Here is a 23,645-nt window from a genome sequence, read left to right as displayed (position 1 = left end):
AGATGAGGTTTCACCATGTTGGTCAGGCTGGTCTTGAACTCCGACCTCAGGTGATCCGCCCGCCTTGGCCTCCAAAGTGCTTGGTTTACAGGCGTGAGCAACCGCACCCAGCCAAACTCCATCTCAAAAAACAAAAAACAAATAGAAATTTCCCTCTTATTTCATGGCATGTCCATCTTCCCCTGAAAACAGAGGCAGGAGCCACCCACATGGGCTGATCTCTTTGTGCTAAGAGACTTCCTTATTCAAAATTTTTCCCTTCGGCTACGTGCGGTTTCTCACATCTGTAATCCCAGCACTTTGGGATGCCAAGGCAGGAGGACAGCTTGAACCCAGGAATTTGAGACCAGCCTTGGAAACATGGAGAAACCCAGTCTCTACAAAAAGTATAAAAATTAGGCTGGGTGCATGGCTCATGCCTGTAATCCCAGCACTTTGGTAGGATGAGGAAGGGTGGATCACTTGAGGTCAAAAGTTTTAGACTAGCCAGCCAACATGGCGAAACCCTGTCTCTACCAAAAAAATACAAAAATTAGCCAGGCGTAGTGGCATGCACCTGTAGTCCCAGGCACTTGGGTGGCTGAGGTGGGAGAATCACTTGAACCCGGGAGGCAGAGGTTGCAGTGAGCAAAGATCACACCACTGCCCTCCAGCCTAGGTGACAGAGTGAAATTCTGTCTCAAAAAATAAAAATAAAAATAAAAATTTGCTGTGTGTGGTAGTACACACCTGTAATCCCAGCTACTTAGTCTCTACTGAGGTGGGAGGATCACCTGAGCCTGGGCAGATGAAGGCTATGGTGAGCCACGATTGTGCCACTGTCATCCAGCCTGGGTGAAAGAACAAGACCCTGTCTAAAAAAAAAAAACAAAAAGAAAGGTCCACATAAAAATACTGGACAGGTAGCCAGAAGAGAGTAGGTTATAAACAGAAATGTGCAATTTTGTTTCACAAGGACATGCAGTATTTTGTGTTTTGGTCCACAGGCCTGCAGCTGATGGTGTCCAGTGAGAGTTTCATCTTTGACAATGTCACCATCTCTCTGACATGGCTCCTCTCGCCCTACATAGGAAACCTGTCCTGTATAATTAGTACAGGAGACGGCCACACTTTTGATCCCTACTACCCCCCCAGGTAAGAGGAATCTCTGAGCCTTGAGTCAGGTCTTATCATCAGTTTTTTTGCCACCTAACAAACCAACCCAAAAGTTGGTGGCTTCAAACAAGTTACCATTTCTTATGGTTCTTTGGAGACCTGGTGGCTTTTCGTGTCTGTGTGCAGTTGGCTGGGGTGGGCTGTCTAGGAAGACCTTCCTCACTCACGTCTAGTGGTCAGCTGGATGTCAGCTAGAGGCATGTGCTGTTCATCACCCAACAGGTTAGCCTATGCTCATTCACACAGTGGCAAAATGTCCCTAGCTGCAGATGACAGCAGAGCCTGATGAGCAAACATTTTTCAAATCTCTGCTCATGTTACATTTCTAAGACACCATTGGCCAAAGCAATTTCCATGGCTAAGACCAGATTCAAGAGGTGGAGAAGTAGCTCCCACCTACTGACAGATGGAGCATGGAGCCGCACTGCAAGGCGCTCCCATTCAGGAATGGGAGGAACTGTTGCTGCTATGTTTTTTGGAGATGGAATCTCGCTCTGTCGCCCAGGCTGGAGTGCAGTGGTATGATCCTGGCTCACAGCAACCTCTGCCTCCTGGGTTCAAGCAATTCCCTGCCTCAGCCTCCTGAGTAGCTGGGATTACAGGTACATGCTACCATGCCTGGCTAATTTTTTGTATTTTTAGTAGAGATGGGGTTTCAGCATCTTGGCCAGGCTTGTCTTGAACTCCTGACCTCATGATCCACCCACCTCAGCCTCTCAAAGTGTTGAGATTACAGGCGTGGGCCACTAAGCCCGGCCTGCTGCTACTTTTGCAAACACACTACCTCATAGATTTTTTGTTCTCTTTCTTTTCTTTTTTTCGATACAGGGTCTCACTCTATCGCCCAGGCTGGAGTGCAGTGGTGAGATCTCAGCTCACTGCAACCTCTACCTCCCAGGTTCGAGTGATTCTCCTGCCTCGGCATCCTGAGTATCTGGGACTATAGGTGTGCTCCACCATGTCCAGCTAATTTTTGTATTTTTAGTAGAGATGGGGTTTCGCCGTGTTGGCCAGGCTGGTCTTGAACTTCTGACCTAGGGTGATCCGCCCACCTCGGCCTCTCAAAGTTCTGGGCTTACAGGTGTGAGTCACTGTGCCTAGTCGCCACCTACCTTTAAAAATCATTTTTATAAACAGTGGGAAATGCCTTTGTGATGACTTCTTATCAATACCAGCAGCCACAGTACTCAATTTACAACATGAAAAATCGCACGAATTTTGATTTTTTAGTATACGGAAGCCACATAGTTTGTGTAAATATCACTGTGTTTTTCTTTTAAGTATTGGTACAACCTCCTACTTTTTGTTAACTCCTCATTAGTCTAAGAGGTGAGATTTTTAAATCAAACCCTTCATGTCCATTGTAGTTAAATAACATGAGCTAATGGGGGGAATTACATTGTATAGAAGTCAGAAGACGTCTCTTTTAGAAGCTCCTTTTCACCTTGCCTCATGTTCATTTGCATGGAGGGCCTTTTTGTTTCTCTGTCATGGAAAATTTTCTACATTTCTGATATTGTATTATTGGCCTTACAGAACAATTTGCATGTGGTGAAATCTGTGAGAATCCAGCGTTAGTTAGCTAAGTGCCACCTACTGTCAGATCTAGGAATTGACATTGTTCTTCCGTTATTAATCAGAGCAGCTTCTGCCAACACTGATGTTGGGAGCGCAGAGATTTGTCTGGAAACCAATAATCCACAAAACAATACAAGCCTTAGCGTGACCTAGAGCTAAAGCCCTGTCTGGGGGAACCTGAATTATAAGGTAGAAGCCATGGATCTAGAGAAAAGAGAGCAGCATGGACCCGAAAGGGTGGAACATATTCAAATGACTGCAAGCACCTCCCCATGCCTGGAGTTCAGGCTTCTGTGGAAAAATGACAGATGCTGGGACATTCAGCAGGAGGCTGTTCCTGAAGAGCCTTTGATGCCCCACCTAACGTAGGTGGGGTCTGTCAACTAAAACAAAATCAAGCTTTTTACATAATTATGGTTAGTTTTATTTAGAAGTCTTACTGCAAACTGTGGACTGACGACCACCGCCCAGGAGGAGATTTTCTTTCTTTCTTTTTAATTTTTTTTGGTAGGAATCTTTCAAAGAGCTTCTGCCAGACTGCTCCAAACAGCGTTTCAGCCCATAGCTTATATATGGGTTGTGGAGGTTCAGTCCACATAAAATCACATCAAAGTTTGAGTGCAAGAGTACATCTGGCTCAAGACAACTAAAATTTATCTTGTTGGCTGGCTTCGGTAGCTCATGCCTGTAATCCCAGCACTTTGGGAGGCCAAGGTGGATGGATCACTTGGAGTCAGGAGTTCAAGACCAGCCCGGCCAACATGGTGAAACCCCATCTCTACTAAAACAAACAAATAAACAAAAACACACAAAAATTAGCCGGACGTGGTGGTACATGGGAGGCTGATGGAGGAGAATCGCTTGAACCTGAGAGGCGGAGGTTGCAGTGAGTCAAGATCATGCCACTGCTCTCGAGCCTGGAAAACAGAGAGAAACTCTGTCTCAAAAAAAAAAAAAAATCTTGTTACATATTGCAGAAGCATAATCACTATCCATCTCAAACATTATCTTATATGTAAGAAAAGGAACAGAGTCATATATCTTTTTAGGAATATAGTGACTCAGGCTAGAAACGTGGAAGCCGAGTGCTCTATTCTGTTTTGTCTTCAAAGTGTTCTTCTGGAGGGCTGCCTGTCACTGCAAAGTTGGGGCTTCCTGAGATATGCTGGCAAACAGAAATGAGCACACCTGTCTCCTTGAGTTTGCTGCTTTGTCTCACAGGGACCAGGAAATAGACTCTGATGTGGAGCACGGGGAGGGAGTACTAAGATGAGGCAAGAGGAGAGTTGAACTGGAAGGCAGGGGCCACTGAGGCCTTGCCCATCCTGCAGAAACCTCTGAGCGGGGATGGCCTTCAGAATTGTTTCCAATTGAGGCCAGAGAGCCAGACCATTTTACCCTGGCATTGAGCACTCAGTGGTGCAGGATGCCTGCGGGAGGGGAGGTTGGCTTAAGCAAGGCAGCTCCCTTTGGCTAAAAGGGACTCCTGGACATGGATTCAGCTGTGAGCCTGCAGCCACAGCTCATAGGCGTATTGGGGGAATGCATGCCTTAGGCTTCAAGGGTGGAATCTGGGGGACGCCCTACAGCACCCACTACAGAGGATAACAGCAGGGTTTTTAGGCCAGGAACTACATGGTCTAAGCTGTTAACATTATTGCTAATGTTACTAATACTCACTTGATAATTTTTTGTGTGTGTGACAAGGTCTTACTCTGTCACCCAGGCTGGAGTGCAGTGGTGCGATCTCAGCTCACTGCAACCTCTGCCTTCTGGGTTCAAGCAATCCTCCTGCCTCAGCCTCCTTAGTACCTGGGTTACAGGTGTGCACCACCATGCCCGGCTAATTTTTGTATTTTTAGTAGAGACGGTGTTTCACCATGTTGGCCAGGCTGGTCTCAAACTCCTGACATCAAGTGATCTGCCTACCTCGGCCTCCCAAAAGTGCTGGAATTACAGGCGTGAGCCACCACGCCCAGCCAGCCAAGGATTTTTAAACAACCAGATCTTGTGAGAACCCACTCACTGTCAAAGAGAACAGTACCAAGGGGATGCTGCCAAGCCATTCACGAGAAACCGCTCCCATGAGCCAATCACCTTCCACCAGGTCCCACCACCAACACTGGGGATGTTAGATACAGTGAACTCCAAGTTTCTCTTCAAAGAATCAGTATGTCAGTATGCTCAGTTCTTTGTCTTCCATTTTAAGTTTAACTTCCTCACAGTTTCAGTAAACAACCTTTTCCACCAGTTCTAATCAGTAGTTCACATCTGTTCTCCCAGTCCCCTGCTCTGTCCTGACTCATCCTGGTCACCTGCCCCAGTCACCTGCCCCGGTCACCTGCTTTGACCAAGTCATCCCTGACTACCTGCTCTGACCTGTCCCCTAACCGTCCTTCCTGCCAAACTACCCACCCCACCACTCCGGCTCATACCCCTGTTCCCCTTAAAAGAGCCAATCAGAATTAGACTGGACTGTGTTGTCCAACCCTAGCCAATAAGGGAACAACACAGCAGTAGGGGCTACCTGCATCAGGAATAAGAACCCCTTTCCCTCCCTTGTCCAGGTGTGTGCTCACCATTGTTCCATCTGTGAGCTGCACCCTTCTATAGAAGTAAATTGCCTTGCTGAGCAAATTTATATTTGAGTGCTGCCTCTTTTGCGGCACCATTTACATATAACATGTTGATTACAATTCAGCATGAGATTTGGGCAGGAGCACAGATCCAAACCTTGTCAGTGTGTGTGTAAATGCGTGTCTTTGTGTTTTCCCAACACTGGTAATGTCCCTGACTGTGACCGGCAGTGTGTCCAGCAATGTGACTCACCAGTTCACATCTCCTGGGGAATTCACTGTGTTTGCCGAGTGTACAACCAGCGAGTGGCATGTGACAGCTCAGAAGCAAGTGATCATGCGGGACAAGATGGAGAGGCTCAATGTGACTGCGTGCCCTGGCCTGTCCAAGTCAGGAGCCGGCCCCCTTTGCCAGGCTGTCTTTGGGGATCCTCTGTGGATTCAGGTGGAGCTTGATGGAGGTGAGTCTACAGAATTGAGCACATCAAGGCAAGCTATAAAATCCCTGATTTCCTCCAAACCTATCCAACTGCCAGGCCTTAATAAATAGTGGGCTGGACACTGTGGCTCATACCTGTAATTCCGTCAATTTGGGAGGCTGAGGCAGGTGCATCACTTGAGACCAGCCTTGAGGCAACATGGTGAGACCCCATTTCTACAGAAGGTACAAAAATGAGTCAGGTACACTTGCACATGCCTATAGTCCCAGCTACATGGGTGGCTGAGGTGGGAGGATGGCTTGAACCTGAGAGGTTGAGGCTGCAGTGAGCTGAGACTGTGCCACTGCATTCCAGCCAGGCCAACAGACTAAGACCCTGTTTCAAAAAAAAAAAACAAAAACATTAAATAGTAACAAGGATCACCTTCTGAGTTTGTTTTTGTTTTTGTTTTTGCCCAAGTGCAGTGTAATGGTACAATCTCGGCTCACTGCAACCTTCACTTCCTGGGTTCAAGTGATTCTCCTGCCTCAGCCTCCCAAGTAGCTGGGATTACAGGCATAAGCCACCATGCCTGGTTAATTTTTTGCATTTAGTAGAGATGAGGTTTCACCATGTTGGTCAGGCTGGTCTCAAACTCTTGACCTCAGATGATCCACCACCTCAGCCTCCCAAAGTGCTGGGATTATAGGCATGAGCCAGTGCGCCCAGATGAATTCATTTTTAAACTATCATTTATTCATTTTTTTAGCACCAAGTGTGTACCAGGCACAGTTCTAAGTGCTTTGCGTAAACTTTCCTACTCAGCACATACTAGTATTATCTTCATTTCACAGATAAGGAAATGAAGACACAGAAAGGTTAAAACATTTGCCCAGAGTCAGAAGGCTGGAAAGCTAGTAAGTGCTCCCAGCCTTCCAAAGGCCCTTCTTTGCATCCCTGTAGAACCGAACTCCCAAGTCACTTCCTGTTGGGAATTTGAATAGGATGAGGTGGCACTGAGACTGCTACCAACTGGGCCTGAGCCCCCTCACTGCAGCCAGCATTGACTAGCTTGGCACAGTCACATTGCCCCTCACCAGGGCCAGTATCCAGCTGCACTCACTGGTATACATGCCAGCTGTTCTGGCTGGGGTCCACTCTGATTGGTCACAGTGTGTTTTCTGATTGGTCACAGATACTGCTCTGATTGGTTGTCATGTCCATTCTGATTGGTTACAGTCTCTATTTTTTTTTTTTTTTTTTTGAGACACAGTCTTGCTCTGTTGCCCAGGCTGGAGTACAGTGGTGCGATCTCAGCTCACTGCAGCCTCCATCACCAGGGTTCAAATTATTCTCGTGACTCAGCCTCCCAAGTAGCTGGGACTACAGGTGTGTGCCACCATGCCTGGTTAATTTTTTTTGTATTTTTAGTAGAGATGGGTTTTGCTATGTTGGCAAGGCTGATCTCGAGCTCTTGACCTCAGGTGATCTGCCTGTCTTGGCCTCCCAAAGTGCTGGGATTACAGGCATGAGCTACTGCACCTGGCCATAGTATGTTTTCTGATTGGTCACAGAGACTGCTCTGATGGGTTGTCATGTCTATTTTGATTGGTTACGGTGTCCATTCTGATTGGTCACAGTGTCTATTCTGATTGGTCATGGCATCTATTTGTTGGTCTCAGTGTCTATTCTGATTCATCAGAGCATCCATTCTAATTGGTTGGTGCCCATGCAGTGTTGGTTGTTAAATATTTTAATTATCATTCCTTCTCTAAATAGAGACCCTTCTGGCTAAGATCCATCCTCACCCAGGGCAGCGTCTTTCCTGAAACCCAGGTCCAGTTCAAGATCAGAATAGAGGCCCGTTGTTGCAAATAGGGCAGCACAGAGCTAGAGCAATGAGCAAGTGGCTCGGTTTGACCTCACATCCCACCTGGAGCCCTCTCATTGCAATAACTATGGAAGCCATATGGGACTTTAACAGAGTGCTTAGGAAACCCCCTGTGTTCTTCTGTGCTTGTTGGATGAACAGAGCTCATATGTGCACCTGATGAAACAAAATAATCCTTCATTTACTGACTCATCCTACTAATGTAATTGAGTGCCAGGTGTGGGGGAAGCAGCAGTAAATATGAAAGTCAGCGTTTCCATTCTTATGGGGCTTACATCATAGTCATCAAAATCATCATCATCATCATCACCATTATTCAAACAAGAACTATACTAGCTTGGTTTTTATTGGAAAGAATCCTGCCAGAGGCGATGGCTCATGCCTGTAATCCCAACACTTTGGGAGGCCGAGGCAGGTGGATCACGAGGCCAGGAGTTCGAGACCAGTCTGGCCAATACGGTGAAACCCTGTTTCTACTAAAAATACACAAATTAGCTGGGCATGGTGGTGGGCGCCTGTAGTCCCAGCTACTCAGGAGACTGAGGCAGAAGAATTGCTTGAACCTGGGAAGCAGAGGTTGCAGTGAGCCAAGGTTGTGCCACTGCACTCTAGTCTGGGCAACAAAGCGAGACTCCATCTCAAAAAAAAAAGAATCCTAATTTGTTGATATAAGTCAGATTTTAAGAGTCAACCACAATATTTAGCATCCAGTAAGAACAACCATCAGCAAACTGCAAGGGAGCCCCATCTTACCACGAATGGGCTGAGTTCTCATGTTGGTTTGCAGGGTTCCGGCAGTCAGCAGCACAGGCTGAAGGAATGGCTTCACTTGGTCCTGCTTAAAACAAGACCCGAAGATCATTCTCATGCATAAAAATCGGCCCACACCCTTAAGAGATGCTCCCTTTTAGTCCTCCTCCTCCCCCGACCATGATGTCTCTGGCAACTAAATGTGGTAATTTTTTAATTATAAATACTTAGGTTCTCAGGTAACACATGCATAGTATGAATAAGAATATGCACATGAACGGAGAGGACCCCCAAAAAGACGACATCACTCATTCACCTAATACTCAGGGATAATCACCATGAATATTTGAAGAAAGGGGCACATCCTTACATACTTTTTTCTATCTGTATCTGTATCCCTGTCTATATCCAGAATCAGGCTTCAGAGACTGAGTCTAAACTGACACAGTGTTACCAACCGCATGGCTGGTACCAACAGTCTTCAATTTTTCTTACCCCACCTAGGAACAGAAGTCAGTTACACTGTGCTTTCGGGTGACATAGCCCTGACCGAGTCCACCACCCAAAGGGGCTCACTGCCATACAATCTGACCCTGGACAGAGAAACCCAGAAACTGATGGGCCCTGGGAAGCACTGCCTGGAGATCCAAGCCACCAGCAACACCACCACCTCCGCACTCTCCAGGAACGTCACAATCTACTTGGTGGAGCTGCTTTCCGGGTTGCAGGCCTCCTGGGCTTCTGACCATGTGGAACTTGGACAGGACCTATTGATCAATGTCTCAGTGGCTCAGGGCACCCCAGAGGAGACAACATTTGAGCTGGCAGGACTCAATGCAACCTTCTCTCACAAGCAAGTGAGCTCTGGGGAGCCATTTGGGATTTACCACCTGGCTGTTCCCGTTGAAGGTACATGGGGTTGGTGGTTCCCCTTCCGATGCCCCTCCTCTTCCCTTTCTGACTTGGTGCCCAGGGTCCTGCCAGCCGGTTTTCCAGCATGTCCTGGACATAGATGTGGTTTACAGATGTGGGTGGTACTGTGCAGGTGTGGGGTTACCATGCCCTCTGCCTGGGTCACAAGAGAAGGAACAGCCAGGTGTTATCTGCCATCATGGAGTTTCCAGTTGCAGAGGTTCTCAGCGTTGCCACTTCTGACATTTGGGGCTGGATCATTCCTTGTTACAGTTGGGGCCTGGTACTGAAGGAGTTTTAGCATCCCTGGCTGTTATTCGCGAGACGCTAGGAGCACCAGCACCCCAAGTCGTGATGATAAAAATGTCAGATATTGCCAAATCACCCCCATTTAGGGCTCCTGTAAGAGAGCAGGCATATTCAGATTTCTTCAAACATCCCTGGAGAAGAGTGTGGCTTGGGAAACTGCAGGTGATGCCCTAGGGGCAAAGATAGGTGAAAACCAAGGATGGCAGAGACGGTGATGGAGCGAGGAAGCCTTGCCGGCCACGGGGTCTTAGGCTCTCACATACTCACACTTTCCCGGACGACGCTTTTATTAGAGGCTTATGTTCAAACGTAAACGAGGCAGCACTGGAGTGGAAGTTCAGGGGTTGACTCTCTGAAGAGAGTTGGGAGGGCGTTTTTTGTTTTGTTTGTTTGTTTTTGAGATTGAGTCTTGCTCTGTCGCCCAGGCTAGAGTACAGTGGCACGATCTCAGCTCGCTGCAACCTCTGCCTCCTGGGTTCAAGCAATTCTTGTGCCTCAGCCTCCCAAGCAGCTGGGATTACTGATGTGCACCACCAGGCCCGATTTTTTGTTTTTTTTGTTTGTTTGTTTTTAGTAGAGATGGGGTTTCACCATTTTGGCCCCGCTGGTTTCAAACTCCCGACCTCAGGCGATCCACCTGCCTTGGCCTCCCAAAATGCTGGGATTACAGGGGTGAGCCATTGCACCCGGCCTGCCTTTTTTATTATTATTATTTTTTGAGACAGAGTCTCACTCTGTCGCCCAGGCTGGAGTGTAGTGGCGTCATCTCGGCTCGCTTCAACCTGCACCTCCAGGGTTCAAGTGATTCTCCTGCCTCAACCTCCTGAGTAGCTGAGACTACAGGCATGCACCACCATGCCCGACTAATTTTTGTGTTTTAGCAGAGATGGGGTTTCACTTTGTTGGCCAGGCTGGACTTGAACTCCTGATCCCACATGATCTACCCACCTCGACCTCCCAAAGTGCTGGGATTACAGGCATGAGCCACCGTGCCTGGCGTTCTTAAAGGAGGTAGGGTAGGAAAAGGGTGATGTTTAAGATTGTGAGGGTGGGGAATTTTCAGTGCCTGTGCAGTCTGGTCACATGCTTCTTGATGTGTGGCATGTCTCATTAGCATGTTAAATCTCCACCCCTTGGTACGATTTTTAGTATTACAATGAGGCAAAGGGTAAAGACTGGTGATTTTTCTGGTCTTCTGTGCATGTAGGCCATAGGGTTAACTCCCTCGAGTAAGATTTAAGATGGGAGCTGTTTGTTTCAGTTTCTTCAAAGTCTGCAATCAGTGGGTATGGTATCTTGAGCAAGATTCATGGTGCACGGTCTGGATGATCTGACTGCGGTCCGTGCCTGCCATGGGCCACCCTCCCCCTGCCAGCTTGTAGCCGAGTCCTCAATGAGGCAGGGCAGGGGTCCAAGTCCCATCTCTAGCCTATCTCAGAAGTATTCGCCATGATGCTGATTGGAGGACAGACTGGCAGGCACCAGCCGGGGGGGTGAGGGGTGGAGGTGGCCACAGTGCCCATGTGCACTTAATCGGAAGGAACAGAGAGTCCTTGAGTGCCCTGTGATGAGATCAGCAGGCACAAATGTGATGAGAATGGCAGAGTCTCCGGCCTATCCAGGACCTGCCCGTAGCTCCCCCTGGATCTCAGAGGTGCGATAGAAAACGGGGGACACTGTGCAGGTGTGGGGTTACCATGCTCTCTGCGAGCAACTCCACAAACCAGATAGCAGAAGGCACCATAGGATCGAGAAGAAAACCACCGGGTCTTTGCCAGATCCCAAGGGTCCGGGTTGGAGGAGGGAAAGTCTGGAGGCTGCTGCAGCTGGGAAATCACACCAGATGCAGATTCTGCTTTGTCACCTATAAAAATTACTCCTTCCATAAAATTCACTGCTATAAAGGCCACTCCGAAGGGGAAGCTGATCCCTCTCTGATAAAATCTCCGCGTGCTTTGTGACCTTCCTGCTCTGTATTAGATGATTAACAGAATTTTCCTGCCCCTAAGGCCAACAGATTTGGACGACTCCAGAGGTGGAAGGATGAAAAGAGAACAGGACAGGACAGGACATTTGCACTTGGTGGTGCTGGCCCAGTCCTGGCTGGCGGGGTTCTTAGGGCCTAGCAAATTTTTGAAGCTGCTTCTTTCTTTCCTTTCTTCTTGCTTTTTCTCTCCCTCCCTCCCTCTCTCCCTCCCTCCCCCCTCCCTTCCTTTTCTCTCTCTCTCTCTTTCTTGATGGAGTTTTGCTCTTGTTGCCCAGGCTGGAGAGGATTGGATCGGTGCGATCTCAGATCACTACAACCTCCGCCTCCTGGGTTTAAGCGATTCTCCTGCCTCCGCCTCCGGAGTAGCTGGGACTACAGGCATTCGCCACCACGCCCGGCAAATTTTGTATTTTTAGTAAAGACGGGATTTCTCTATGTTGGTCAGGCTGGCTTCGAACTCCTGACCTTAGGTGATCTGCCTGCCTCGGCCTCCCAAAGTGCTGAGATTACAGGTGTGAGCCACCGCACCTGGCCAAGGCTGCCTCTTCCTTGTAGGAGCTTTTCTGGGTTGTTGGGAACCCCAGCTGGGCCTTATAGACCTTTGCTCCTGGGATGGTAGGGGATGCCTCCCTTTTAGCTGGCCACATGCCGTGGCTGCTTCTCCCTGGCCACCTCCCCTCTCTCTCTTGGACTCTTCATTCTCTCTGCCCTCATCAGCACCCCTCTCCCCAAGGCACACATCTGGTCCACAGAAAACTCTGACCCATTTCTTGACCTACTCCCAGCCAAATGCAGCCCCTTCCTCCCGCCCCCTCCCCACGCACACATCTTCCTATCACAGACTGTTCCTTCAAGGGCATTAGTATGGAGCCTCTCCACACAGACCCCAAACAAACACAAACCAGGCTTTCCAAGGAAGGCTCCGCTCTGAAGCGCTTCTCTCTGGGCTTGAGAAGACAGAAGGTAGCCCCTCCCCACCACCCCTTCCCCATTAGGGAGAAGGAATGGGACACACATGCATCTAAATAAACCTTATACATCCTTCTCCAAGCCTGGCCAACGTGGCGAAACCCCATCTCTACTAAAAATACCAAAATTAGCTGGGCGTGGTGGCATGTGCCTATAATTCCAGCTACTTGGGAAACTGAGGCAGGAGAATCGCTTGAGCCTGGGAGGCAGAGGTTGTGCTGAGCTGAGACTGTGCCACTGCATTCTAGTCTGGATGATAGAGTGAGACCCTGCTGAGAAAAAGAAAATTCCTTCTCCACTCTCTCCACCATTCTCAGAATCCTGCCATGTCTCTTCCTCCTGGAAATCCCCAGTCTTATCTATCGAGCACCTACTTCACCATTGGAATTTAGCTCCAGCCCTGGCTCCATCCTGTGAACCATTTCTTTCTCTCCTGAGGTTGAAGTGGCCCCACTCAATGCCCACAATGCCCCTATGCCAATTCCTCCCATGGTTTGGCATTCACTGTTCTACATGACTACTACATGATAAGACTCTTGAGGACAAGAAGCAAATTCCTTCATCTCTGTGTCCCCAGAGCCTTGCACCATGCCTGGCATACAGCAGGGATTCCTTAAATGCTCAGAGGTGAAACACTTCGTTGGAGGCATCAGTGGACTAGAGAAGCAAGCTGGGTTCAAGCGGTCAAATTAATGACAACAGCTGTGACTCTGAGTCCTTTGTATTGCAGGCACCTTTCTGGTCACCATCCTGGTGAGGAATGCCTTCTCCAGCCTGAGTCTGGACATCGGGAACATCACTATCACAGGCAAGGTGTTTCTGCAAGGGGGCGTAACACCTTCTACCAGGAGTCCAGGCCGTTTCACCTGCTTGGGCTCTAGTGAGGGGCCTTTCCAATCAGGGCTCTGAATATGTATCTTGCTCTACAGATGGTTAGAATTCCCCAGTTATTCTAAGGAGGCAATGATGTTTACAGTAAAACATTTAACCACTGATACAGAATCCTAAAACAAGAGTTTGCATTCACTATGATGCTTTAAGCTGCAAGTAACAGCAAGTCCAACCTAAATGGCTTCAGAGTCAGGGCTTTCTTGTCTCACATAAGAAGTAGGAGGTAAGCAGCTCCAGGGTTGGCTAGGTAGCTCAGTGATGCCAGCAACAAACCAGCCTGAGTCTATCTTTCTGCTCTGCCATCCTTAGTGCTGTGGGACTGCCTTAGGGTTGTTGCTCAAGGAGTCAAAGTGACTGCTGCAGTTCCAGACATTGCATGTCAACCCAGCATTATCCAGCAGTGGAAGAAAGGGTTTCCTCCTGTGCACCTCTTTTTGTTAGGGTAAAAGTCTTTCCCACTCACTCTAAGCAATCATCATCTGAGGTATCATGACCAAAGCAGGGTCCTGTCTCCAGCTATAAAGTGCACTGGAAAAGCAGATATCCAGCATTTTCAGGTTCTGTGGGAGAAGCTGGATTCTAGCTGCCAGGAGGAAAGCGGGGGTGATGGCTGGTGGGGAGCTAGGTGACAGTTGCCATCACTGACTTAGAGTTCACTGGAATATGTTTGCTAGGACATTCAAGTAGCAAGGGACAGAAAAGAAGCTAAAACTAGCTTGGGTCAAAAGGAAATTTTATCAGCTCAGAAAATGAAAAGCCAGCTGGGCACCGTGGCTCATGCCTGCAATCCCAGCACTTTGGGAGGCCGAGGCAGTGGATCACTTGAGGTCAGGAGTTCAAGACCAACCTGGCCAACATGGCAAAACTCCGCCTCTACTAAAAATACAAAAATTAGCTGGGTGCGGTGGTGCGCACCTATAATCCCAGCCACTCAGCACAGAAGAATCGCTTGAACCTGGGAGGTACAGGTTGCAGTGAGCTGAGATTGTGCCACTGCACTACAGCCTGGATGACAAAGCTAGACTTCATCTCAAAAAAATATATATATACATATATATTTATATTTCAGAAACATCAATTGAGTGTACCTTTTTCCATTATTTAAAGTTGACACACTAACATTCTTCCTAGATGTATAGTTTACAAAGCAATTCTATAAACAGCACTGCATTCAGTCTTTCCGGAGCCCTAAGAAATTGGGATGGCCTCTAGGCATTTTTACAGATGAGGAAGCCAAGACTCAGAGAGGATAAGTCACCCGCCCAGTTCATGTAGCCAATAGGAGGCCAATAAGAGAATCTGAAAACACAGCATAGTGTGAGGTGCCGACTCCACCCACTTGCCAGAGGTGAGCATGCTCATTTCTCCTCACTCTATATTTGGTAGCATCAGGTTTATAGCTTGGTGTGAGGGTTTATACCATGGAAATTGACAAACGCTACAAATCAGGGCTCCTCACTCCCATCTCCTTTACTGGTTTTTAAACATTAACAGTGCAGGCCAGGCATGGTGGCTCACGCCTGTAATCCCAGCCCTTTGGGAGGCCGAGATGGGTGGATCACCTGAGGTCAGGAGTTCAAGACTAGCCTGGCCAACATGGTGAAACCCCATTTCTGCTAAAAGTAAAAAGAATTAGCTGGGTGTGGTGGTGGGTACCTGTAATCCCTGCTACCCAGGAGGTGGAGGCAGGAGAATCACTTGAACCTTGGAGGCGGAGGTTGCAGTGAGCTGAGATTGTGCCACTGGGTTGAAAAGAAAATGGCAATGCATAGCTGCATCCGTCTGAATCTAATCTTGTGTTTTATCTGCATTGACAGCTGCCTCTTTCTTAACTACAAAAGAGACGTCTTCAGTCCAGAGGTGGACGTGATGGCTCACTTTTAATCCATTTCCCTGTGACCTGAATGTTTGCTATGCTCCCTAAAACCATTTTCAAAGACAGGCTGATGCCCCTGGGAGCATTTTCCATATGACTGTCTGACTCTACTTTTTGACAACCTTTTATAAGGTTTCCAACCAAAGCTTGATACCCATTCTCGCTGTATTCACAGCCCCTTCCAGTCTCCAAGAACCATCTGGGACAAATGCTGAAGGAAAGAATGTGAGTATTATTATTTTTTTTAAATTTAACCTCACAAGGAAAAGATGTTCAAGCTCTCGGTTTTAGTTTTGAGTTTTGGTTTGTCGGTACCAAGAGCCAGAGCGCTAAGAATCCCTGAGGCTTCTTCCATTTGAAAAGAGTCCCAAAATGACTGAATTCAAACAAAGCATGTTGTCTAATCACAACAGAGTTACCTTGTAAATTGATAATAAGCTGTCTAGCATATGTAGATATCTGTTAGATATCTTGGCAATTAAAAAGCACACTTCTAAAAAAATCAACAGATCAAGAAGAAATCACTAGGAAAATTAGAGAATATTTCTAACTGGATTGCAATGACAGTACAGCCTATGCAAATTTGTGGAATGCAGATAAAGCAGTGCTCAGAGAGAAATGTATTGCTTTTAATGCTTATATTTAGAAAGCAGAGGCCCGGCGTGGTGGCTCACACCTGTAATCCCAGCAGTTTGGGAGGCCGAGGCAGGCGGACCATGAGGCTGGATCAAGACCAGCCTGGCCAATATGGTGAAATTCCGTCTCTACTAAAAACACAAAACTTAGCCCAGTGTGGTGGCACGCACTTGTAGTCCCAGCTACTCAGGAGGCTGAGGCAGAAGAATTGCTTGAATTCAGCAGGCAGACGTTGCAGTGAGCTGAGATCATGCCACTGCACTCCAGCCTGGGTGACAGAGTGAGACTTCATCTCAAAAAAAAAAAAAAAAAAAAAAAGAGAAAAAGTAGGAAAAAAGAAAACAGGCCCAGGCTCTTTAGTTTTTTATAACATCACTAGGTTCATCTCCTTGCTGTTGACCTTGTTCATGCATGCAGTTATTCTATAACAAAGACTTATTAGGCATCTACAATGTTCAAGGCTTAGTATTAGGGGCTGGGAATGCCATGGTGAATAAGCACGTATGGTCCCTGCCTTCATGAATCTTGCTGAGTGATACTAACGAACATATTGGCCAGGTACGGTGGCCCAGGGCTGTAATCCCAGCACTTTGGGAAGCCGAGGTGGAAGGATCACTTGAACGCAGGAGTTTGAGACCAACCTGAGCCACAAAGTGAGACCCACATCTCTACCAAAAAAATTAAAAATAAAAATAAAAATTAGCCAGGCATAAGGTGCATGGCTGTGGTCCCAGCTACTTGGGACACTGAGGTGGGAGGACAGCCTGAGCCTGAGAGGCTGAGGCTGTAGTGAGCCATGGCTGTGCCACTGCACTCCAGCCTGGGGGACAGAGTAATACCCTGTCTCAAAAACAGAAAGAACACCAAAAACTCCAACAAACAAATTATCATAGAATTAGGAATTGTGGTAAGTGTCTAATAAGAACCAGTAGGTGCAGTGATAGTAATGAACAGCGTGGTCTGGCTGATGTGATCGGACATGGCCTCTCCAGAGGTGATGTGTAAGTGGACGCATGAAGATAAGGCAGACAGCCATGCTGGAAAGCAGAACAAGAGCTTTCTGAGTGGGCAGAGATCAGAGGCAGGCAACGGCCTGAGGCCAGTCTGGCTGTAGCCTGGAGGAGGAGAGGGATGGAGGAGATTACAGAGAAATGGACAGAGGCCAGATCACGCGGGGTCTTAGGGGCCAAGGCAAGAAGTTTAGATTTTATTCTCAAGCCACGAAAGGCCCCTGAGGGTTCAGTTCCATTGTAGCCCCGTGTTATTTCAGGTCAGGACTTTGGGGCTTGAGCCAGAGGCTCCACAGCCTGAGCTGTTTAACAAGTCCCAGCAGAACTTACTCCAGGAACACCCGTGTGCCCCCAGCCCACACTCAGAATAACGTGACTTACCCAGGGATCCTGAGCCACCGACTCCACGCCCCATGAGGGGAAGAAAGTCAGGGGGTATTGGCTAGGGCCTGTCTCCACTCCACACCTTACACTGTGGCTGCTCTTGGTGCGGACTGCTCTGGGGTGAAAGGCGGGTGCCAACAGCACCCCACAGTGAGGCTGAGCTCCCTGTAGCTGGAGTCTCACCAGCCGGCTGCTTTTTCTGCAGAAAGAAGAAGGCGACATGAAGGTGTATATCCAACCTGGTCTATACGTGGATCCTTTCACAGCAGTGACCCTGGACTGGCTGGACAATGACAAGGATTTACGCTTCCAATGGTCATGTGGTGGGTGACGATAGAGTTCTTGAATTGTCCTGTTTCACCAAGAAGCAGTGAGCAGCAGTCAGATTTTGCTGTTCTTTTTCTTAATCTTCACACCAGCTTTCCCTATGCCTGACATTTTTGTGTAACTTGTACTTCCCAGAGCTTGCAAATTCCATGGAAATAGGAGGTGAGGCCGGGCTTGGTGGCTCATGCCTGTAATCCCAGCAATTTGGGAGGCCAAGGCAGATGGATCGCTGGAGGTCAGGAGATTGAGACCAGCCTGGTCAACGTGGCGAAACCCTGTCTCTACTAAAAATACAAAAATTAGCCAGGCATGGTGGTGCGCACTGTTAATTCCAGCTACTCAAGCGGCTGAGGCAGGAGAATTGTTTGAATCTGGAAGGTGGAGATTGTAGTAAGCCAAGATCGCATCACTGCACTCCAGCCTGCGAGACAGAGCAAGACTCCATCTCTAGATAAATAAATAAATAAAAAAGAAAGAAAGCAAAGAAACAGGAGGTGGAGAAAGCAGTGACAGAACAAGGGTGGCGCTGAATGCAGGCAGTGAGGGGATCTAAAGGATTTTAAAACAATAATAAAACCTGAAAAGCTGGTCCACAAGCTGGCATTTCCAAACAACAGGGATAAAATGCTCCTCCCCTCTCACGTGAACTCCTCCCCTTACCCCAGCCCCTTGGTATATCCCTAGGGAGAGAATCTAGAAGGAGGAAGTGAGTCGGGAATTTTCCAGCAAACCAAAATGGCAACACGAGCACTCACATTGTAGCTATGGTATCCTCGTTTTTTACAGGCATGTATACTAGCTACATCACATTCTTTTACCTTTTAGAAATAAAATAAATGGGCCGGGTGCAGTGGCTTGTGCCTGTAATCCCATCACTTTGGGAGGCTGAGGTGGAAGGATCACTTTACGTAAGGAGTTCCAGACCAGCCTGTCCAATGTGACAAAACCCCATCTCTGCTAAAAAATAAAAAAATTAGCCAGGCATGGTGACACATGCCTGTAATTCCAGCCCGGCCTCTTTTTTTTTTTTTTTTTTTTTTTTTTAATTTTTGAGATGGAGTCTTACTCTGTCACCCAGGCTGTAGTGCAATTGGTAATGTTGGCTCACTGCAACCCCTCCCTCCCAGGTTCAAGCAATTCACCTGCCTCAGCTTCCCAAGTAGCTGGGATTACAGGCATGCGCCACCACCCCCAACTAATTTTTGTATTTTTAGTAGAGATGAGGTTTCACCATGCTGTCCAGGCTGGTTTCAAATTCCTGACCTCAGGTGATCTGCCTGCCTCGGCCTCCCAAAGTGCTGGGATTATGCGTGAGCCTCCGCATCTGGCGGTTGTGTGATCATTTCTTTAGCCTCTTTTTGGACATTTAGATTGTTTTAAATTGTTTGCTCATATACAGTTGAATCTCTATTTATAACTGTGGTTACTTTCATAAATTTCTAGAAATGGAATAGCTGGGTCAAAATTCATGCAACATTGTAAGGTTTTTGGTATTAATTGTTACGTGGTCTTGAAGTCCTTCTGAATATTCATTCTCATTACCTGAACACAGAGGATGCAAGTTTAGAGTTTAGGTGATTGAGCTGATGAGCCTGAACTCTGAACACAGTTTGGAAATATACTCAGGGAATATACCTTGGGAATACTCTCCTGGGGCTATATATCCTGGGAATCTTAGAATTCTTGGAATATTCCCAGGAATATTGGGAATATTCTCCCAGGGCTATAGATCCTCCTGGCCTCTCTCCTGCTATATGTGCCACCATATTGGAGATGGTGGGAAGTGAAGTACTGATGCGTAAACATCTGTCAATAGAGTTGAAGGGCAGAGGATACAGAAACTTAGGGAGCTGCTAACATAAAGCAGGAGGTGACACAGCAGCCTCTCAGACAGAGGTGCAGCCTCCCAGACAGAGGTACAGCCTCCCAGACAGAGGTGCAGCCTCCCAGACAGAGGTACAGCCTCCTAGACAGAGGTGCAGCCTCCCAGACAGAGGTGCAGCCTCCCAGACAGAGGTGCAGCCTCCCAGATGGCAGTACCCCACACTAGCCTACTGGGACATGGAGCTATGGACAGCCTCATCCACAGGGAATGACAATTGCACCAGGATAAGAAGCTGCCCTGGACCTTCTCCCGGGGCCATAGATCCTCCTGGTCCCTCTCCTGCTACATGCCTGCCTGAGCACCAGTGCAACTCACTAGTGCAAAACAAGCCAACCACATCCTGCAGGTTTGCTCAGAGTTTGGGTGAAGTATGATTCATATTCCCAAAAGCATCCCTCCACAGCACCATTTCTGCAACCTGCATTAAAAGTGACATTTTGGCAGGGCGCAGTGGCTCACACCTATAATCCCACCACTTTGGGAGGCCAAGGCAGGTGGATCACCGGAGGTTGGGAGTTCGAGACCAGCCTCGTCAACATGTTGAAGCCCCATCTCCAGTAAAAATACAAAAATTAGCTGGGCATAGTGGTGCGTGCCTATAATCCTAGCTACTCTGGAGGCTGAGGCAGGAGAATCGTTTGAACCCAGGAAGTAGAGGTTTCAGTGAGCCGAGATGATGTCATTGCACTCCAGCTTTGGCAACAAAAGTGAAACTCCATCTCAATCAATCACTCAATCAATAATAAAAGTGACATTACAAAAAAATTTAAAATCTCCATTTGGAGCTGATGTTATTATTCATGATCCCCTTCTTCTAAAAACTCCAAACCAGAAGGTAGCAGTGTGTGCCAAGTTCAGGGCTCCTGGTGGGTAACAATGTCTGTCCATTTCTCTCAGGGCATTGCTGGGTTCAGTGGAGCCGCTGTGTTGAGAGGCAGCTGCTTCGCACAGACCAGAGGGAACTGGTCGTTCCAGCATCCTGCCTGCCGCCTCCTGATTCTGCTGTCACCCTGCACCTGGCTGTTCTGAGAGGCCAGGAGCTGGAGAACAGGGCGGAGCAGTGCCTCTACGTGTCTGCATCCCGGGATCTCAAGCCTTGTGTCAGGTGGGGCACGTGGGCGGTTCCTACGGAGTCCTGATTGATTCAATCAGCCAACACTTACTGAGGACCCACTCAGGTTGGGACTGCCTTTGGGTAGGGCTTGGTGGTCTCTGTTGTCGTAGGGGTTAGTTACCACCTGGTGATCAGCACTGCTGGGCATGAATGAAAGAAGGGAGAGAGGGCTCTTCTAGGAAAACTGCCCTGACTTGGGGTCAGAAAGGCTTCTCTCAGAAACTGCAGTTCAGCAGAGATTTTCAGGAGGAGGAATTCACAGAGCAGGGAAGGGGCAGCTGGGGCGGGAACAGAGCAGGCAAAGGGAGGGAGCAGAGAATCATTAGGGAGCGAAAGAGGCTAGTGTCCTGAGGATGGAGAAGACAGAGGTGGAAGGAGCTGGTAGTGTAGGCAGGGCCTCGCTCAGGTGGGGCCTTGCAGGTCATGTCATGATTTCAGCCTTTTTCCTAAGACTGATACAGAGAAACCACCTGAGAGTTCTTTTTTTAAAATGGAGTCTCGCTCTGTCTCCCAGGCTGGAGTGCAATGGCAGCGTCTCAGCTCACTGCAGCCTCTGCCTCCCAGGTTCAAGCAATTCTCGTGGCTCAGACTCCTGAGTAGCCAGGATTACAGGCACGTGTGGCTGGGATCACATCACACCCAGCTAATTTTTGTATTTTTTGTAGAGGTGGGGCTTCACCATGTTGGATAGGCTTGTCTCGAACTCCTGACCTCAGGTGATCCACCTGCCTCGGCCTCCCAAATTGCTGGGATAACAGGCATGAGCCACCACATCCAGCCAAGCATCCAAGAGTTCTAAGCATGTTGCCTCAAAATGCTCTGGTGGCTCCGTGGAGAATGACTTGGAAGAGGGCAAGGGAAGATGCAGGAAGATTGCTCAGGCTCTAACAGGAGTCAAGGTAAGGAGTTCAAGGTAGCTTGGCCTATCCGCCAGTCCCTGCAGGGAGCAGAGGCCTCAACCAAACCAGGAATGAATGGAACAGAGCTGGGTGAGGAGACTGTTTACAGGTAAGGGCAGGAATAAGGGAATGAGTGAGGGGCAAGAAGGCAGGACTACAACCAAGGGAAGCCATTGTCAGCCCCAGGACTGCAGGAGTAAGACAGCAGGATGGCATTACTAGAACCCTCTGGAAGCTGTCGCTGTGGGAAAGGGACCTCCCAGAGGGAGCTGTGGCCTTGGTTGAAGGAGCACAGCCTCTCCCACCTGCAGCCCATCGGGGACATGAGCAGGGAAAGCAGTGACTAAATGCCCCAGTGTCTCTCCTATCACCCTCCAATCCTCAATGCTTCCCATTGGCTGGACCCAATCAGAAGGTGGAGGTTACGGCAGCTCGGGTGACGCAGTCTATGGAGCTCAGTCTCCCAGGTCAGAGCCGCAAAGTGGTGGAGAATGGAATGGAGAGGAAGATAGAGAATGTCCAGCACACATGGACTAAGACAGACATGAGGAGAGGAGGAAGATTCGAGAGCTATTGTCAAGTTCAGATCAACGGGTACCTGGGGGACCGTCCTGCGGAGGGCAGGTCTACGCAAACCTACCCCGAAGTCCGAGGATGCAGAGAGGCCAAAGAAAGAAGCGCCAAATTTAGTTTTCAAGAAGGAAACATTTCATAGAGACCTGTGAACAGAAACCACAATATCCAGGGTAGCTGCAAGACAAGACACTGAATGCCAGCCCCTTACGACAGAACCAGGGCTTAGATACCATGGGGAAGGAATGTGTAGGACAATCGTAGGGAAAGGCGAGAATAGTACGTGAATCTCTTTAAGGGCAGGACGCACAGTAAGTACTTGCTCTTACACAAAGAACTGGAGAGAGAATAGAAATCTTAGAGGCGTTCCTGAAATTGGAGCTAATCAACAGTCAACATGGCAGATTAGCATCCAAGATGGAGTCACTCTGCCTTGCATAGAGACATCACAGAGACATTATGGAGAAGGCCGAGAGTTTGGATCCAGACATATTGGTTCACGTTCTATCTGCCCACTTAGAAGTTCCATCACTTAGGACAAATCACATAAGCTCTCGGGGCCTGGTTTGCTCATCTGTGATGTGGGGATTCTAACATGTCACTCTAATACTGTGAGCATTGGACAGGCATTGTGATACAAGGGAAGTAATGTGTGTATGGCAGGCACGCTGTTAAACCACAGCATTAGTTTACTACCATCTGATCTAAAAAGAATCACAGGAATTATCTAGGCTATCCCCTCATTTTGCAGGTAAGGAAACGGGAAACTGAGGCTTAGAGAGTTTAAGTGACGTGGCCGGGCACAATGGTTCATGCCTCTAATCCCAGCACTTTGGGAGGTCAAAGTCAGTGGATCACATGGTCAGGAGTTCGAGACCAGCCTGACCAATATGGTGAAACCCCACCTTTACTAAAAATACAAAAATTAGCCAGATTTTTGGTGGCAGGCGCCTGTAATCACAGCTACTCGGGAGGCTGAGGCAGGAGAATTGCTTGAAACCGGAAGGCGGAAGTGCATTGCACTCCTGCCTGGGAGACAGAGTGAGATTCCATCTCAAAAAAAAAGAAAAAGAAAAGAAAAAGGGTCATTTCCTACCCTCTCAAAGGACTTGAGAAGAACAGGGCAAAAGACCAGCCGGTGGTCACAATGCCCGTCTGAGTCCATTTTGCATTGTTACAAAGGAATGTCTGAGGCTAGGTAATTTATAAGAAAAAATGTTAACCGGGCACAGTGGCTCATGCCTGTAAATCCCAGCACTGTGGGAGGCTGAGGGGTAGATCACTTAAGGCCAAGAGTTGGAGACCAGCCAGGCCAACATAGCAAAACACTGTCTCTACTGAAAATACAAACAAATTAGCTGGGCTTGGTGGTACACGCCTGTAATCCCAGCTATTTGGGAGGATGAGGCAGGAGAATTGCTTGAATCTAGGAGGCAGAGGTTGCAGTGAGCTAAGATCATGCCACTGTACTTCAGCCTGGTCAACAGAACCAGACTCTGTCTCC

The 23,645-nt window shown here is 48.2% G+C and overlaps 1 protein-coding gene across 1 annotated transcript in view; it reads left to right on the top strand.

Annotated features, from left to right (window-relative positions):
* The window catches only part of PKD1L2 (polycystin 1 like 2), a 118,018-nt gene that overhangs the window by 12,911 nt on the left and 81,462 nt on the right, over positions 1-23,645 (top strand). Inside the window, 7 exon segments of the mRNA XM_037743212.1 lie at positions 987-1,134; positions 5,541-5,770; positions 8,874-9,278; positions 13,277-13,354; positions 15,489-15,538; positions 17,549-17,666; positions 20,453-20,660. Coding sequence (XP_037599140.1) covers positions 987-1,134; positions 5,541-5,770; positions 8,874-9,278; positions 13,277-13,354; positions 15,489-15,538; positions 17,549-17,666; positions 20,453-20,660 — 1,237 coding nt within the window.

The sequence above is a fragment of the Cebus imitator genome, unplaced genomic scaffold (assembly GCF_001604975.1).
Source record: "Cebus imitator isolate Cc_AM_T3 unplaced genomic scaffold, Cebus_imitator-1.0 Scaffold137, whole genome shotgun sequence".
NCBI lineage: Eukaryota > Metazoa > Chordata > Mammalia > Primates > Cebidae > Cebus > Cebus imitator.
This window is presented reverse-complemented; position numbering and strand designations above follow the sequence as displayed.